The sequence below is a fragment of the Cryptomeria japonica genome, chromosome 2, assembly GCF_030272615.1.
Source record: "Cryptomeria japonica chromosome 2, Sugi_1.0, whole genome shotgun sequence".
Lineage (NCBI taxonomy): Eukaryota > Viridiplantae > Streptophyta > Pinopsida > Cupressales > Cupressaceae > Cryptomeria > Cryptomeria japonica.
Window position 1 is genome coordinate 197872645 of NC_081406.1, and position 18349 is coordinate 197890993.

General features: G+C 37.5%; 1 protein-coding gene across 3 annotated transcripts in view; it reads left to right on the plus strand.

Moving 5' to 3' along the window:
• Positions 1-17093, plus strand: part of LOC131072801 (pyrophosphate-energized membrane proton pump 2) — a 70878-nt gene extending 53785 nt beyond the window's left edge. For all 3 annotated transcript variants that reach the window (XM_059216517.1, XM_058009058.2, XM_058009059.2), the window contains 4 exons: positions 15152-15307; positions 15510-15621; positions 15989-16208; positions 16346-17093. In XM_059216517.1, coding sequence (XP_059072500.1) covers positions 15152-15307; positions 15510-15621; positions 15989-16208; positions 16346-16445 — 588 coding nt within the window. In that variant the 3' untranslated portion in view covers positions 16446-17093. The remainder of the gene's footprint in view (positions 1-15151; positions 15308-15509; positions 15622-15988; positions 16209-16345) is intronic.
• Positions 17094-18349: the final 1256 nt, after the last annotated feature.

The window sequence follows — 18349 nt, forward strand, 5'->3', positions numbered from 1 at the left end:
TTTTGATCTTTTTTGAGAATCTGTTAGTATTAGGGAAAATCCTGTTCCTGCAATCGAGTGAGAGCAACATGGACCAGCTTTCAAAGTGCGTAAGACCCCTTGAAGAAACAACATTCACAACGACCACTGGTGCTTATCCACACGTAGAGATCCTACAACGAAGAACCTTGAAGTCACCCTGATTGATCCTTTTCGCGATAGCTTCAACATTCAGAGGCTTTACTCAAGAGAGGATAAGGTACCCTTGGGTATTTTATTATGTGTTTGATAGTGTACAAAATACACGTCAACAGGTCCGTCCCTCAAGCTTTGAGATGAGGCCAAGTGTCATCATGGGAAAGAGTTGACAAATTTAAAAGATCTTGCCATAAAGGCAAGTCTTGTCTTACTTGTAGGAAGAATGAGAGTGATTATGGCAAAGGAATTTAAAGTTCCTTTTAATGTACTTTGAGTGTACTTTGGGAGAAAGCATTTAAGGTTTGAGAAGACGAGAGATGGCTTGTCCCTTAATCCAAAGATTAATGAATTTGCAAATGATTAAGTGGGGATCAGGTGAGATTGAAAGTATGATTAAGAAGCAAGTGGGAAATGTAGGAGGATATGACATTTGGAGAGAGAATGAGTGGGTGAATTTAAAATTTGATTTAAATGCCCACTTGGGAAAGGGAATTTAAAAATTCATTTTAATTCCACTTGGACAAGAAAATCGTTTCATTAATTTAAATTAAGCAAGGGGATTTATTTAATTTAATAGAAGAATAAAGGCTATACTTGACTAGGTAAGTAATTTATTTACCTTTAGATGGATGGAAGATAATTAATTAAATAATAATGAATTATATAATTAACCAATACGAATAGGGAAATTGACCAAATGTCAATGGTCAATTTTAGACATCTACAACATCCTTATTCTGGATCATGAAATGCTCTTGGTTTTTTCCAATAGTTAATATTCTTGATATTGTGAACACTGCAAATGCCTCACTTCACAGGAATGCAGCCTGGGATGCTACAGACTTCCAACATTAGGAAATTTCGAGAGTTCGTTCTTTTTGTTGATTCTGTTTCATATATGAATGAGAGTTGTGACAGTGAGTTGTAAGTACACACAATAAATAATATGCCTTTGCAAATCCATCCGTCAACTAACTTTTTGGTGTTTTTATATACTGTCATATTCTAAAAAGGGATTTGGATTTGTATTTCATCAAGCTTTATAAATTCCAAAAAGGCTTTTCACTTTCGTAAGTTTTTGTTGGGAAGAGATTTTTTGCACAAGTTTTTTTTACTTCACAAAGATGATCATAACCGAAAAAGTTTAATGGATGTAAACTAAGACAATCTTTTAGTTTTTTATTGTAAGAGATTCTTGCCACCTTAGAATAAAAATTTGTTAAGAAACCTTTTTCCCATATTCAATAACAAGGGTGAGTTGTTCCTAATTCTTGTAACAAGCGTGGTAAACCTTATTATTTCTGGAAAAGGATATTTGTAACAACTGTCATGGACTTAATTTATATATTACTTTCAATGATTTTTGTGAGACTTGTTCCCCTAGTCAATTCATCATGTCCGTTGAATGTTGATCAAATGGCTATTGCTATGAGTATATTTTATCTGTGTACAACTGGGAAGACGTTTTAAATGTTTTTCCCTCTAATCTTGTCATCTTGAAAGTTGAAATTTGTCGTCATTATTTATTTTCCTCTCTTAAATTGGATATGTTTTGAGTTGATGTGTGTCGTACTATTTAGCATCGACATAACTAGAAGTTTCCAATAAAAAAGATGCACCACATTAGCAGGATTCATTGTCCTCTGCACCACTAGTTTCTACACTATATCAGACATTTTAATTCTTTCCATTGCAAATTTTCTAGCAGTTATAGTTGCTAGAAAACTCCGAGCTAGAATAAGCTAGAATAAGCATGCATCCCTGTTCATCAGGATGCAATCACTGACGAAGGGATGGATCGCTTCTACGGCGGGAGGGTTTTGAGGGTTGGCCCCTAGCCCCTTAGAATATTAGGGCTAGAGAAATGTAGATTAGTTAGTTGGGATGACCCTACTATTCTAAAGGCTGGGCATGGCCTAACCCTAACCCTGCTGTGTTGGTTTAATCAATCCGGGTGAGTGGATATTCAATTTAATATCCCATTCCCACCGATTAATCTAACCCTCTCGGGGGGGTGGGCCATCTTACCCATAACAAGTTCTTTCTGCGGGGTCACCATGGAACATTGAGGGCTTTCTTTATAACATGATATAATGCTCTAAAGAGATTCTTCCTAGCCCTTTCCTCTGATAACTTCTTGGTGGAAAAGTACACCTCCAATCTCTTGAGCCGTGAAACTTTGGCAAATTAGTAATATAGCAAAATTGCAAATACTAAATAGTAAATACTAAGATTTCTTGAATACTAAATAAAATTTGACAAATTGGAGATTTCTATTATATCGAAAATATGATTTATGATCACGATTCATCATTGGCTTATTACTTTCTTAGAATTATAGTTTGATGGGGGTTTGGGGGAAACTTCAAAACAAGGTTGAGGGTAGCATCCCTAGTAGGGGTTTGGGTAAGAGAGAGAGATGTAGAGATAGGTCTAGATGTTAGGTGAAAGAGAAGAGAGTGAGATAGAGAGAGGGGTTAGAGGAAGACTGATAGGCCTAGAGTTGAAGGGAGACAAAGAGATTGAGATAGAGAGAGCGCAAGAATACCGATAGGAGGTTGCTGATTACTGAAATTTGATTGTCTGAAATTTTTTAAATCTTATAAAACCTAGAATCTGCATTATAATTCTGTTGACGTGTATTTTGTACACAATCAAACACAGAATAAAATACCCAAGGGTACCTTATCCTCTCTTGAATAAAGCCTCTGATTGCTGAAGATGTCGCAAAAAAGGATCAATCAGGATGAATCCAAGGTTCTTCAATGTAGGGTCTCTACGTGTGGATAAGCACCAGTGGTCGTTGTGAATGCTGTTTCATCAAGGGGCCTTACGTTTCCGAATTGTAGAACAAAATTTCCTAAAACTAACAAGTTCTCAAAAAGATCAAAAGGTAGGGTTTGCAAGAGATGAATTCTAATCTAATCCTAAGAATGACTTAATGTAGGCTAGACTTGGTAAGATTCTACCAATTTCAGTATTGCCAAGGGATTACAACTTTACTGGAATTGATGCGATCTTCTAAGGTGACTAATGATTCTTCAATTCATCAAGAATCATAGACACTACCATGAAGGTACATAGCAATAGTTCAATAATGATTGAAGGTTCAAGCAATCCAAATATCTCCAGTTGACCACACAAGGCGTACTTACAATCAGTAAGAAGCTAGTGGTTTGGAACGTGAATCTCACCAAAGATCAAGCCCAACACTTAGTCCTTCAAACTTAAATACTATTTCGATTGAGAATGATTCAAGAAAGTAAACAACCATGAAAATAGCCACAAGAATTGCAATAAAACACCATAACTTCAATATTTTATTGATCTCAAAGCCAAAATAGACAACAATTGCTTGAAATTCTTTCTTCAATGCTCAATTTTGCTACAAAATAACTTTCTTCTCTCCAAAAGCTCTAATCTTCTAACTTCTAACTATCCACTCTAATATCTATTTCTAATTACAAAATGAAAATGAGTGAGGGTATATATAGCATCCTCAATTACAATGAACGACCTAGATCAAAAGAAGATCAACGGCTGAGATTTTGACACCTAAACCCTAATTAGGGTTTGTTACAAAAAGTTCCCCTTTTATTAAACAATATTAAATGCATAGCCAAATATTAATTGGCACAAAAATCTAGGAAACATAGACCAATGATAATTAAGGTGCCACATCATCTGCAACAACCTCTCTTCTAGAACCTTATTCCCTTTCCAATGCTCTTTCTTAGCATATGCAATGAATCTAGACACAATTCCTTCAATCTCAGCAATAGGAATCTCGGGAAGATTCCTCATTCGTTCCTCCAAGTGGATAACTTGATCAAAGGCCTTGAGAAGAGTCGCATCCCATCCAGGTTCGAGTTCCTTGATCTTCTCAATCAGGAGCATAGTAGCGAACATTTGATCCTGTTGCCCATCTGTGATGACATTCTCATCTTTGCAAAAGATGACCTTGACTCTTTCTTCCAACTCTTGAAGATCCACATCTGTCTCAACTTCAATCCTCCTGCCAAGGATAGTACATAACACCTCAAACACCTTGTCCTGAATTGGATGGATGACTTCTTCAACTTGATTGCATTTGGTGCTGATGTCTTCGAAAAGAACCTCCTTCATCTGAAGTAGAGCTGACCACTGGAGTAAATTATGAGCTCCTCCATCCATTATCTTTTCTTGTGCTAGGATCTTCCTTGGTGTTTGCTTGATTACTTGTAGAACAGGAATGATAACATCTCTAGTGTGGGCAAAGGCGGCTACTGTTATCATTAGGTTGTGGATGATCTCAAGGACTTGGATAGCTCGGTGGATTGTCTGCATCATTCTTGTTGCAAATTCAACGGCAACTGTGTGGGATTTGTCAATCCAAGAGCTCATAAGCTGAACCAAGCTCTTGACTCTCTCTGCCTCGCCAACTGATTCAAGGGGAAGTGCTTGCACAGGAGACACTGCAGGATCTTGGCGTCCCAAGGGCTGATTGAGATGGCTAAAGTAGCCTCTCCAAGCACCGACCTCTTTTTCAAGCTTTCTATTCTTTTCCATTTCTTCTCTAAGCTTGTCTTTAAGTGCCTCAAATGAATCGGTTGCCTCATCCAGTGCCTGCTCAGCAGTGAGTGGACCAAGTTCAAATGTTTCTACATCATACTCCTCTACAAGGATTTCACCTTCATACTTGTCCGCTGCTGGTGTAGCTATCTGTAACTTCCTGGACCCTGTCTCATCTCTGATCATCTTGGACATCTTGGTGGCCTTCTTCTTCTCCATTACTTCCTGAGAATTTCCTACAAGGCTCTCTAAGTCAATTACATTATCTTTATCCTCAATCACAATCACCCTTGTCAATCTCTCCTTCAACCAATCTGGAATGGTGGATCTTATCTCTCTGACTTGTATTTCTTTAGGCAAAGGTTCTTCTTCTCGGAGAGGAGATGTCACTTCATCATCATTCTTGTCTTCATGTAGCTCATTGACTTGGGGAGATTGACTTGATGAATGCTGTGGTGCCTTCCCTTTTTCAGGTCTTATCATTTTGTACTATTGACTCCATAGACTCATCCACCTCAGGCATCTTCATCTCTTGTCCTTCAACTTGACTTGTCCTTTTCTCATGTCGAGATGATGTACCTGATGAGCGATCTCGATTAGCCTCTTGCTTCTTCTTGGAGGGTTCCCTTTTCTCAGGTCTTTCTTTCCTCTTCGCGCCTCTAGGATGAGAATTGTCTTCACTTGCGCTTGCTCCTCCTTCTTCTGGTCTTTCCTCCAAAGTATAAGTCATTGGTATGTTCTGTTCTCTTAACTTTTGATGTTGTACATCCACCCATCTGCGAGTACATGACAGAATTGGAGCCATCAAAGCTCTCAGGTCTGTAATCTCAGGTTCATTCCAATCTATCTTTATTGCTTTGTCTTCCCTGTCATAGGATGACTGGATATGTCTACCACTGTCTTGAGCTTGATCGGCCACTCTGTAAACTTTGCATTTCCTGATGAAATCTAAAGGTAATCTGGAATGCATCTTTCTTTTCACTTCTAAATCACTTGAGAGATTCATCCAAAAGTCTTCTACTTGAAATTCGTGCTTGTACTTCCTACCATATGCCTCTTCTATATACCCATAAGGATCAAAATTCTCCCTTGAGGCAAAGAATGTGAATGAATATGAGGCCAACTCCCTCTCTGCATCATCCAAGGCTAGAGCATTAGGACATACCTCAACTGAATTCCCCAATATGATGGGCACGGGAGCTCCATTTCTATGCCTGTGTTTGAATGTCTTCGCATAGTCTGCCAACTGCCTAGCCACCTCAAGTAGCACTATCTTGTTTGTCGGATACCTCGGCAACATGTAGGGAGGTGAAGGACATCCATGGACTTTGATATATGTAAACTTTTGAAACTGGATGAACCAAGCACCGTACCTCTTTATAAGTTCTTGTGCATCTTGAGATAGCCGATTGTGAATCCCGCCTTGCAATATCCTGGTAATGTTCATCGTGAAGGTATCATTGACTAACTTGTAGTCACTTCCTGGTGGATGATGCAAATGAACATAAGACTCACAAACTCTAACTTCCCCAGGTCCTCTCCCAATCACTCCTCTGTGAGGTAGTCCTACATATTTGAAACTCCTGATCAAGGCATATATGATATATGAACTCATGTGGAAGGACTTGGTAGCCTTCAGTCTCTTTAACTACACGTCCAAGCAATGGCTAATAATTCTAGCCCAATGAATCGTTCCTTTTCCTTGAACTATCACTTGGATGAAGTAGAACATCCACTTCTTAAAATAGAAGGCTTGAGGAGCCCCTGTAACTCGATTGAGCAAAGTTATCAAATCTCTGTACTCTTCCTGGAAGTCGATCCTATGTGGTGTGTTGGGAATCTTGCTTAGGCGAGGACGACTTTTGAGTAACCAACTCTTATTGATGATGTTCAAGCAAGAGTCTGGATCATCTTCATACATGGACCTGGCTCCTTCTAAGCTTTTGTAAATCATATCTTTATGCTCTGGAAGATGGAGAGCCTCACTTATAGCCTCCTTTGAAAGGTAAGCCAAAGTGTTCCCTTCCTTGGACACGATCGATCTTGATTGTGGGTCATAATGGCGAGCACACTCGATCATCAGCTCATGGCACTGGACCGCTGGAGGGAAACCGACCGCCTTGATGATGCCACTTTCAATTATTCTCCTTGCGACGGGTGATGGCTTGCCAATGTAAGGGACCTCCCGAAACTTCTTGACACTGAAGTATCCCAAGTTGGTATCTCCAATGTTGCTCCACTTTGACACGATTTTAGTCTCCAATTCTTCACTCCTCTGATCTTCCTTCATGAGAGCTGGGCGACTAGTGGAGGCTCCTGCCTTTGGGGTCGCCATCTTGACACCTACACAACATTTCATAATGAGTAATATATCTTGCAACGTAGAAATATGGAGTAGAAAGGAAGATTCAAGATTTTAATTAGGAAACTTCATGATAAATCTTGAGTTATCATTTCCTAATTAACTATGCAATTTTCAAAACTTGAAGTTCAAAATTCAAAATTTCAACATTGGGACTAGGATGATCTCGCCATACCTCCACTTGAGAATTAATTCTAAAAAATGATGCAAAAATAGGGTGAATTTTGGCCAGGCGAAATATAGATCAAAGTCCTTCCTTTAGCAAAATGCACCTCCTTTAATCTTTACAAGCATCAACTCCACCACCTTTAGTCTTCAACACTTGAGGAAAATTCGCTCCAAATAGGCCAGCTTTTGCACTTCTTCTTTGCTTCTCCAAATCGCACTTGAAACAATGAGTGAATGATTTGAATAATGAAAACATGCCCCAAATATATAGAGCGCTCACCATTTCATCTCCCCATAGGCCGACTTGATGAAAATAGGCCAAAAAAAATAAATAAAATTAAAAAAGAAAAGGCCGACTTAATAAAATAATAAAAATGATACCTCAAGCGCTCCCTTTTTTAATTTTAATTTAATAAAAAAAATTAATTTTAAATGCCTTAATAATAATTAAAAAAAATCGATCTTCCAAGGCTTAAAATTAATTATTAAATGCTATGCGCTTTTATTAAATGCCAATTTAATTAATTCTTTTTTCAAATATTTCGAAGTTGATGATTTTGGCACTTAATGCGATTTGGAGGATGTTAACGTTGGGACATTGCAAAATAAAGAATGCACATGTTAAGCGCTTTGGTCCTTTGGTGAGGGACGGGAGCACTTTTGAAAAAGTGGCATGGTCCTTCAATGAGGGATGGGAGCACTTTTTCATTCTTAGGCTAGGATTCTCAACTTTGAAGTCAAACCTTTGTTCACCACGCCTTAAAAGATTTTTCCCATCTCATACAACGTTGCCTTAGCATAATCTCGGAGGGAATTTGTTGGTTTCAAAAAAAGTGGGACGGTCCTTGAGTGAGGGACGGGAGCACTTTTGAGTCCATTGCATGAATTCTTGATCATATTAATCTTCAATTTACCCTCAAGGCGTAGAATATCACATTTCACACCATTTTGAGCCTCGGTAATAAAAATATCATTTCAAAATGCAAGGTAAATGGTCATATTTGGAAAAAAGTGGCACGGTCCTTCAGTGAGGGACGGGAGCACTTTTGCCAGTTGTCGTCAAAATTTGCAGCTCTCGCATCTCAATTCAACTTCAAGGCATTTTAAACACTTTTTCAAACTTGCGCCTTGGTCTCAATTCGTCCAAAATTGGTGAGAAAGGCAAGATAACAAGTTAAGTGCTCTGGTCCTTTGGTGAGGGACGGGAGCACTTTTAAAAAAGTGGGACGGTCCTTCAGTGAGGGACGGGAGCACTTCTGCAATTTCAAGCCAATTCGTCCTTTGCTAGTCTTCCAAATTATCTTCAATGGATGAATCTTGCCCTCCTTCATTCATTTCAATCACGCAACTTGCCTTGCCTTTGCCAGAAATCTGTATTTTTAGAAAAAGTGGGATGGTCCTTCAGTGAGGGACGGGAGCACTTTTGAAAAAGTGGGATGGTCCTTCGGTGAGGGACGGGAGCACTTTTCTCATCTTGGCGTACCCTTTTGTTCTTTAAATCTCTCAATTGCGTCCAAGGCATAAAACATCCTTCGTCCTTCCCATCCAAGTCAAGTTTTGCCATAAAATATCAAACAAATAGGAGAAACTTGAAAAAGTGGCACGGTCCTTCAGTGAGGGACGGGAGCACTTTTTGTCATTTGGGTTGATTTACTCTTTTGGAATCCGCTTAAATTATATTCAATGGACAAAACATGCTTCCCTTAACCTCTTCAAATCATAAAATCACCTTAACCTTGCAAAGATAGTGCAAATTTGAAAAAAGTGGCACGGTCCTTCAGTGAGGGACGGGAGCACTTTTGAAAAAGTGGGATGGTCCTTCGGTGAGGGACGGGAGCACTTTTCCTTCTATCTTCAAAATTCACCAATTTTGTGCCTTCAAAATCTTCAAAAGTATCAAGTCATGTCCAATTGTCATTCCGGAAGACCCTGCACAAAACAAAATAGAAAAGTCAGTGACAAATATGCATAAAATAACATTTGTGCTCTGGTCCCTTGGAGAGGGACGGGAACACTTTCGTCCTTTCTGGCTAAAATATTCAAAATTTAGGTCTCCAATCATTTCACAAGGCATAATTAGGTCATCTTCAAGGCCAGGAATCAGTTATCTTGAAAAAGTGGCATGGTCCTTCAGTGAGGGATGGGAGTACTTTTTGTGTTTCAGGCATCATCTTGCCTCCAAAATTTGATCAAAATTTACCTAGGCAAAAATGTACAATTTCATCTTCAAAACGCTAACACTTAGACAAAATTTGAATTTTCCCTCAAAAAACCCTGACTAGACCTAACTTGAGACATATCTGACTTCGTGACAGACTCATCTTATTTCAAAAATCTCAATCTTCGGGAGGATGCGTAATAACCTTCAAAATTTGACTGGACTCAGCTTGAAAATACCCAAAAGAAACCTCTAAGGTTTAGCCTTAGCCCAGACAACTCACTTACTCAAAACCCTAAAAGCAGAGAGAAAAACAGGCAAAACAAAAGCAAAAAGAGGGGGTCCCCATTTTAATGGGGCGATGTGTGAAATGGTCACAACAAACTCCTAGAGATCTAAAACCACTCTCAAACATGCTTTCAATATATACATGAAATATAACTTAAAGTATAAGTCACATTTCAATATGTCCTATACTCATTTTGACGACGTTGGCATGTGTTTCTTTATGCGGGAGTGAACTACAATTGGGTTTATCCTGTAGAGCATTTGTGATCAAATTAGGCCCTAATAAGGTATTGAGTATTTAAAGCAAGAGTTTATGCTTGTATGCTCTATTTCTTTGTATGATTATGTACTTTGCATGCTTTATGCCTTCACATGAAATCTTGTGTTATTGATATGAGTTCAATTCCTATTAGATGTGTCAAATAAATGCTTGGTAGCACAACTAGCTAATACTTGTGAGTATTTGATAAGTGGATGATGCATGGATTGATGCTATGTTTCCTAATGTATACGTGAATGCATTCTTGTGTTTTCTTCACAAATTCATGTTATGATTGACTCTTGGAATAAATGTATTGAGATAGAAATGAGGTCTCAAAATGACTCATATATGTGTTATACGTATCTTGTGTGCCATGATATTGTTACTTTAGTGTTAGAATGTGGATATATCATGCTAGCCACACAAATTCCATTACTCTTGCCAGTATCACATTGCTAGTCTTCCTCGTGCTGGGCTGGGTATCTTTCGTGTCATGAAAGATTCCGGGGAAGTGTAACTACTTCATGGTAGGGTGGAAACATGCTCCACCAATGTTCTTGCCCATGATGTGTTTGAGGGAGACAGATGTTGGGAGTCCCTGTCAAGCTGATCATCGTGATTTGTTGCTTATCCATTTATTATATTTCACCTTGTGGTGTATTGTAAAGGCATATGTCTTCCCTAAGTTTAGTCTTGTTATTGTTTGCTTACTCTAACTTTTTGTCAAAATATGTAATCTTGTATCTCTTTACATGTGGCATTAATATATGCTTGTTATTGTGTAATTTATGAATAATGAATATGATATTATGGTGGTCCTTACTCCTGACTTATACTTAATGTTATATTTCATGTATATACGTGATGAAGAGAATGACATTGGCTTGAAGACAAGGATGCCATTTTCACAAATTTTCCACCTTTTTGCTTAGGGTTCGAATTTCTAAGTTGGGGCTATGGGAGACTCCTAGGTGTCCCCAAGACTCTTGAGGGATGCGTAGACGTCTCCGGTGGAGGTGGCGGGATGCTGGGGGACACCACATCCCCGTTCCCAAGCCCTGGAGACGTCCCCATCTCGGAGACCTGGGGCTCAGGGGGGGATACGCGTCCCTGTGGAACACTGCCACAGTCTTCTCTGAATCTGTCTGTGGTGATAAGTTTGCATACTCCCATGTCTATGTATGTTGCAAAATGTTCAGAAGATCAATTTTCTGAACTTGACAGAGTGTCAGCTTGCAGTAAGGCCAGATTTTTTTCAAGAAAAACTCCTAGAAATTCTTCTCAAGCTTTCTGCTTGTAAATCTGCTGTATTAATACAAGCAAAGTGCAGAAATATCTGAGCACTTGCAAAGTTTTACCTCAGTATTGGCTTATTTCTTTTTAAATTTTATTTGGTCACTGTTTCTGAAATTTCGATGACTGCTATGTGCTGCCCTGTTTTGGCTTGATTTGGATAAACAAGTATTATCAGTCACGCTTCAAACTATATGGCTATTATGATGATAAATATTAGATCAAGTTATAAGAATCAGTTTTAAGCAATATTTGCTGCTGTTATGTGCGTACTGATGAAAATGTTTTGAAGCATGTGGTCTATGGGCTGTCATAGGCACTCTCTTGTATGCATTTTGTGTCACCTTTAGATGGAAAAATGCATTAATTCAATGTTTAAAGATTCTGCATCTTAAATGAGTATTACTGAACTTCAAAATTTCCGGGAAAGTTGTTGGGTATCAGAGTCACAGGAGACAAGATGGAACTTTTTGGAATATTTGTTGCTACTTTTATGGAACTTCTTTAGATATGGCATTGACTATATATGTTATTGATAGGTAAATTACAATCATCCCATCAGTATGCTGAGAGGCGTAACCTACAGTGGGAGCAAGGTGTAGGGTGTAATGGCATGAGTATGTATGTTCACAAAAATTCCCCGCAGCCAACAAAATAAGTATCAAACATAACTTTGGAAGCACACAAATGCAATTATTAATCAATGTATGGTGGCTGTTTGAAAAGTAAAATAAAATAACTCGTAAGTAAATAAATGGCTTTTAAGTAACTAAAATATCTCTGTCCGTCTTACCTATTAATGTGTCCATGTGTATGTGTGTGTGTGTATCCTACTTGCCTATGAACGTGTCCATGTGCATGTGTTTATGTAGTAATTTAAATAGCTATTAAAACGTGATATTCATATATACATATATAAATAATATATGACACTAGCATAGCTATCTCAAGTACATCTATCTGAAAGTTGCTGAGGGATATCACCTTTGTGGTGTTTATATTGAAATTTTATATAAGATAGATAGGTGCCTCAAGACTAATATCTCTCAGCATATTTTAAATAGATTTTTATAAGATATCTATGCTTGTATGCATGTAGGGTCACACCCAGTCTTGTCTGTATGACCTGTACTAGACAAGGATTGCTGCACAGGTGTTGACAAGTTTACTGGCGCACTAAAATGGTAACCTTTTTGTAGTCGAATGTTCAAAATCTATGCTGAACTAGTTTTATAGGAAAGTGACATTTGAAAGTGGTTTAAATCTATGTTACCCCGAGTTTCCTGGACGGGAACGGCAGGGGATGACGGGACGAGTTTCCGGGATGGCAAAGGGGACGGCTATATAAAATATAGGGAAAATTTAAAATATATAGTGAAATTTTAAATGTTCATATGAAAAATAGATAAAGCATGTATATATACATTATATTCATATGAAAACATGGATAAAGCAAGTATATGTACACTATAGAACCTTAAACATACCACATTTGTGTTCAGAATTCATTGTCAATACTCAATATGCATTCATAATTGAAAATACATTGTCAATATGCCAACACTTGTTTGCATGTAGTTCATTGTTTATTTCTGGTTGAAGGATATTTTGATAGTCTTACATTTCTATCATGACCTACAACCGCTTCTTTATGCACTAAAAAGTTTTGGATGTTTGTGAAATTCTATACCAAGCTGTTATTCATATTTCTGAGTGCTTTTGGCTATGATTCAGACCTGTTTACCTTTCATAATTGTGAAAAGTCCAATATTGCAGACCTACAACCACTTTTTTACGCACTACCGTGTTCTAAGTGTGTGTGAAATTTATTACCAGGGTGCTGCTCATTTTTTCTGAGTGATTTTGGAAGTGATTCAGACATGTTTACCCATCATATTAATGAAAATCCAATTTTATAGACCTATAATAAAATAAAAAAATGTTTTTTTGAGCATTTGAGCCTTTTTTTGTTTTTTAAATGTGCTGGGAAAAGGGGGACGGCTGGTCGTCCCCGGGACGATTAGGGGACGGGGGGACGTCCCCTTTGAGAGTCACTGCCGTCCCCAAGTTTCCGGGATGTTTCCCACAAATTTTGCAATTTTGGGGACAGTGGGGGGATGTCCCCTAGCCGTCCCCAAGTCCCCGAAATGTCCCCGGTACGGGGACGGGGGATTTTAACCTGGGGACGCATCCCCGGGTTACATAGGTTTTAAATCAAATTAGAACTTTTGTGATTAGAGAAGATATTCACATTTAAAGCAAAAACCCTAAAACTGATAACAGTGATATATATTTGCTATTTTGTAAGTTTTAATGAGATATACCTTAGGCTTTATTTCAGCACATCTAACGGTCTAAGAGGTACATGTTTGACAGAAATTGGGTAAACAAATTCCTGGAAAATTGGATCTGGAAATATTGCTTAGGATTGTGGGAATTTTCAAGTAGATTGTGGTGATCTCAAAGGTAGGCTGAGTAGAACTCTGCAAATGTTTTGTACGAATCATAGTGGTGTTACATTTACACAGAACTGGCATGAAAAACTGAATGTGTAAATGGAGTTCAATTTCACAAATTTAAAATAGGAAAAACATTACAGTTTAGTTTTGGAAGAAAACGTGGGTTTGTCAATTGCATACATTTTAAACCTGGGTTATTGAATAATCCACTTTTCTTTTTTTCACATTTTTTTAACAAAACTTGGGTTGACTAGTAGAAGACACATCAGTTATACACAACACGTGATAGTTAGGAAAGGTGTCTCAACTTTGCTCCTAATATTGAGAATGTAAAAATGCAGTTTTTACTTTGTAGGACTACGAAACATAAAATCTCAATTTCTGGGCGATAGGGTTCGTTTTTGTTCAAAATATTTTTTTTGTTTTGTCCACCATTGCTTCTAGGGATATCTATTGTGTATATCTTTTTGGGCTCTACAGAAAAAGGAGGTCCCATCGGTCTTCTAGATCAATAGATATGGCTTCAGAAAGTTGGGCTCCCTGCATTGGAAATGTAAAAATGTCCACGACACAAAAAGGAGTTGCAAGAGGGAGTTACAATTTTTGACCAAATTATGATCTGTGTTATGGCAACGTCATAAGGCATCTTTGAATGGAGATAATGAGCCAAAATGGAACACCTGAGTTGGTGAGTGGATTTTGATATGCTTATGACAAGTGGAAAGAATATGCTATTTTTAGCTTTGAACTCATCTTGGGATTTGGGTGCTGGTTTTTTAAATAGGTATTTGGATGCTACATTTTTGGGTGGGCTTAGGTTTATGGTTTTGTAATTACAATTTGATGGTTTGGTGCCTTCTCCTATTTATTGATAGCTGATTTGCAGACACTGTTATGCTATTGGAGTTACTCCAGAGTTGTATGTTGGTGATGCTCTTGTAAGGTGAAGATCCTAAAATTTAATTATAACCTCTGTTGCTGATAATGCAGTTGGTTCATGTTTTGGAGTAAGGGGCTTATGTCCTGAAAGGATTTTTTCCACGTACACCTGTTTTGTGGTATAATTTTGTTCATGTTAATATGTGTTTCTCCTTCCAATAATTGTAAAGATCAAGAATTTGCATTATACTCTCCTCTTAAGATTAATTTAGAAGCATTTCTCTGTACCTTGCTTCCTTTTAGTGACCACCAAACACCAACACGATTAGTTGTGTCTTTGTGTTGTTTAATGCTTCTGTCGTTTGAAATTTTGAATCAGTGAGTGCAAATCTATGTATAATTGTATATTCTATGGGCACTAACCAGATTTCCTTGTTTGAGAGGCTTGATTTCATCAAACTGACTTGTGTCATCATTTTGATAATCTTTTTGAGTTTGATAGAAAATTTTCAAGGATTCACATGCCTAATTAATAAATTCTAAGTTCTTTACAGGTTGATATAGCTATTCCGGAGGTGTTTGTTGGAGGCCTGTTGGGTTCAATGCTTATATATCTGTTCAGTGCATGGGCATGTGCTGCTGTTGGTCGAACTGCACAGGAAGTCGTCAATGAAGTGCGGAGGCAGTTTATTGACCGCCCTGGCATAATGGTTAGCATGGGGATAAATTCACTGTTCCTTTTGTAGCAATTCTCCTCTCCATAAAAAGAAACTGTTGCATTTGCCTTGATTTGCTTGGAGAATAATGATAGAAGTGTAGTTGCCTGAAGAAAAAATCTCTATCCATAATTTGAAAATTTGATTTAATGTACCATAGGATTTCACAACTGAGAGTTTGCAATGCTTGTTACAGACTTACCAGGAGAAACCAGATTATGGCCGTTGTGTTGCAATAGTAGCATCTGCTTCGCTTCGAGAGATGATAAAGCCTGGTGCTTTAGCAGTTATATCTCCCATTGTCACTGGTATAACATTTCAACCATGATACTATGCAATGTTGTATTTCTATGCCAGAGAAGTTGGATTGAATTTGATGTTCAGTCTCTTGATTTTCTTCTGATTTGTTGATATATTATAGTTTTGAGTGTTGAATTAATTTAAATATTTCCTCGACTCATTAAATTACTCGCTTAAGAATTGTGATTTGTAAAATGATATAGTAAATTTTTTTTTTTTTTTTTGTTGTTTTTATGCTCGAGTGAAAAATTAGAAGTAATTGCTTCTTGGAGGCATATGCTCAAGTCTTTATAGCCCTGGACCTTTTTTCTATAATTCTGTTTGTTATTAGCATTGTGCCTAAGATTTGTAATCATGTATATCTGTTATATGCAGGTATCGTGTTTAAGATTCTAGGACATTACACCGATCAGCCTTTACTTGGTGCCAAAGTTGTTGCCTCGATGTTAATGTTTGCAACTGTCTCTGGTATCCTGATGGCCTTGTTTCTGAATACTTCTGGAGGTGCTTGGGACAATGCAAAGAAGTACATAGAAAGTGGTGCTCTTGGAGGAAAAGGAAGTGAGGCTCATAAAGCAGCAGTAACCGGAGACACGTAAGTAAAAGGAAGACAATGCGTCTCTTGCAGTGCATTATTATGTTCTCTTTGGTTTATCTTGTTACTTTCATCTTCTTGTCAAATGTCTGCCTTATGATTTACTTATAAGGATACTGCTGGGCCATATGATGCAGAGTTGGAGATCCATTCAAAGATACTGCTGGGCCATCACTCCATGTGCTCATCAAAATGCTTGCAACTATTACGTTGGTTATGGCACCGATGTTTTTGTGAATGTGCTGCAGGATCAGTTATTTTAAACTAGTAGCTGCAGTATTCTTTATGATTTCTCTGGACAAAGAAGCTTATGAAGCAATATAACTCAGTAGCATCTGTTTTTTTGGACGTTGGGTGTATATTTCAGAGTTATAACCAACTTTGAGCTAACCCTCTGAGAAAAAGCCACAACTACGGACAGCCAATTAGTTAGGGCCACTAGGGCAGCTTGAGTTGAGCGGAATCTTTGTGGTGATAATTATATGCCCAATGTTTTTATCTTTAGGTAATGTGGGTTCAGTAAACAGTTATGACTAGGATCAATATTAACAAAATGTAGCTTTTATGGTGCATATGATTGATTTCTGTGGGCTACATGTGTTATGTTGTATGGGACAGGATCTGACAATTTTTTCGGTCTGCACAGAATGCACTCATCATGGACTACTCTAAAAGTCCACTGTTTGTCCTATGATGTCAAGGATTCTAGATATTACTTGTCAAAATTTGATGCCTAGCAGGATGGATATTAAGTTCATCTTCTGATGTCAGAATTCCAAGGATCAAAACCATCAGGGGTTGTAGTATAATCTAATGAAAAGATTGAGAGGTGTTACTGGTGCAATGCTATTTGATTACTTAAATAATAAATTACAAATTGGTATAGTCTGTGTAAGCAATAATTTTATCATTCAATAGATTAACTTTAGGAAGTTGGGATAGTCAAGAAATATTTAATCCAAGAAAGTTTTATGAAGATGCTATCCATCTCTACTTGGTTTAAAGGTTTTTGTTTTCTCACATGTTTATTTATTCATCAAATCATATTGGGCGGACCTCCATGTGCTTTCTATTGTTGATTTTCTAATTTATCATTATGACGTTAGATGCTGCACTTGTAAGCCACTGCCTATCAAATTAACTTTTCCCTTCCCTCATTAAGGGCAAACAGTCTCAAAGTACTGATTTATTAAGAATATCTACTTTTCAAGGCTCTACCATATGCTTGTACATACAATTAATGAATCCTTGGCTGCCATTGGCTCTTTTCTTGCAACGTAGTCAGGTAAACTTATGTTTTAATTAATGCATCCCATTTTGTTTTGATGGTCTGAAGTACATTGTAACGTGTTGTGACATTCCATTAAGCTTGACAGCGCACCCACGTGGTTGAAGTGCTTCTAAGCAGAGTAGTTAATTATCATAAGCTCGACAGTACATTCCCAGTCTCGGGTAGAAGTTTACTAATTTAAAATTAAGTGGCCACAACAATGCATTGGAAGGGCATGACATTCGGTTTGAAATTAAAACAAATACAGATAATGATGATTTTATTAATAGGATAGATATGAATTAATACAACAAAGCAATTATCAAAGTATCATCAATTGATACGGATAGATATGATTTTGTGGCTTTCAAATTTGTTGCCCCTGGTATTGTAATTTATGTTTCTTTACCATGAAGCTCGGTTAACTTAAAGATGTCATCCCAATGATGTTCTTAAATAGCTTGTCTTATATAAGGCGAAATCCATGTACTTCTTCACCTTCAGATTGTCAATGGCACCAGCATCATCCAACAAAGCAATTATCAAAGTATCATCAACTACAGAATAACAATTAAATAGCTAAGGTAAACATGATTATTTGAAGGCCACTACGCAGCTAATAAGTTATCTATTGTTTGCTTTCATATAGACACGATTCCGTGGAGGATAAACAAGCATTGTTTCTTGGACATTACATAAATCAACGTTTATTATATCTTATGCGATTGCCCTTTGAATCCATCCTAGTAAAAATTATTAATTTGTCAATAAATTAATCTGATTAATTACATATTAAATATTTATGAGTAAGTTTTTGAACTTACATTGTTGAAGGAATATAAAGGCAAGGAACATTATCAAGGGATTGTAA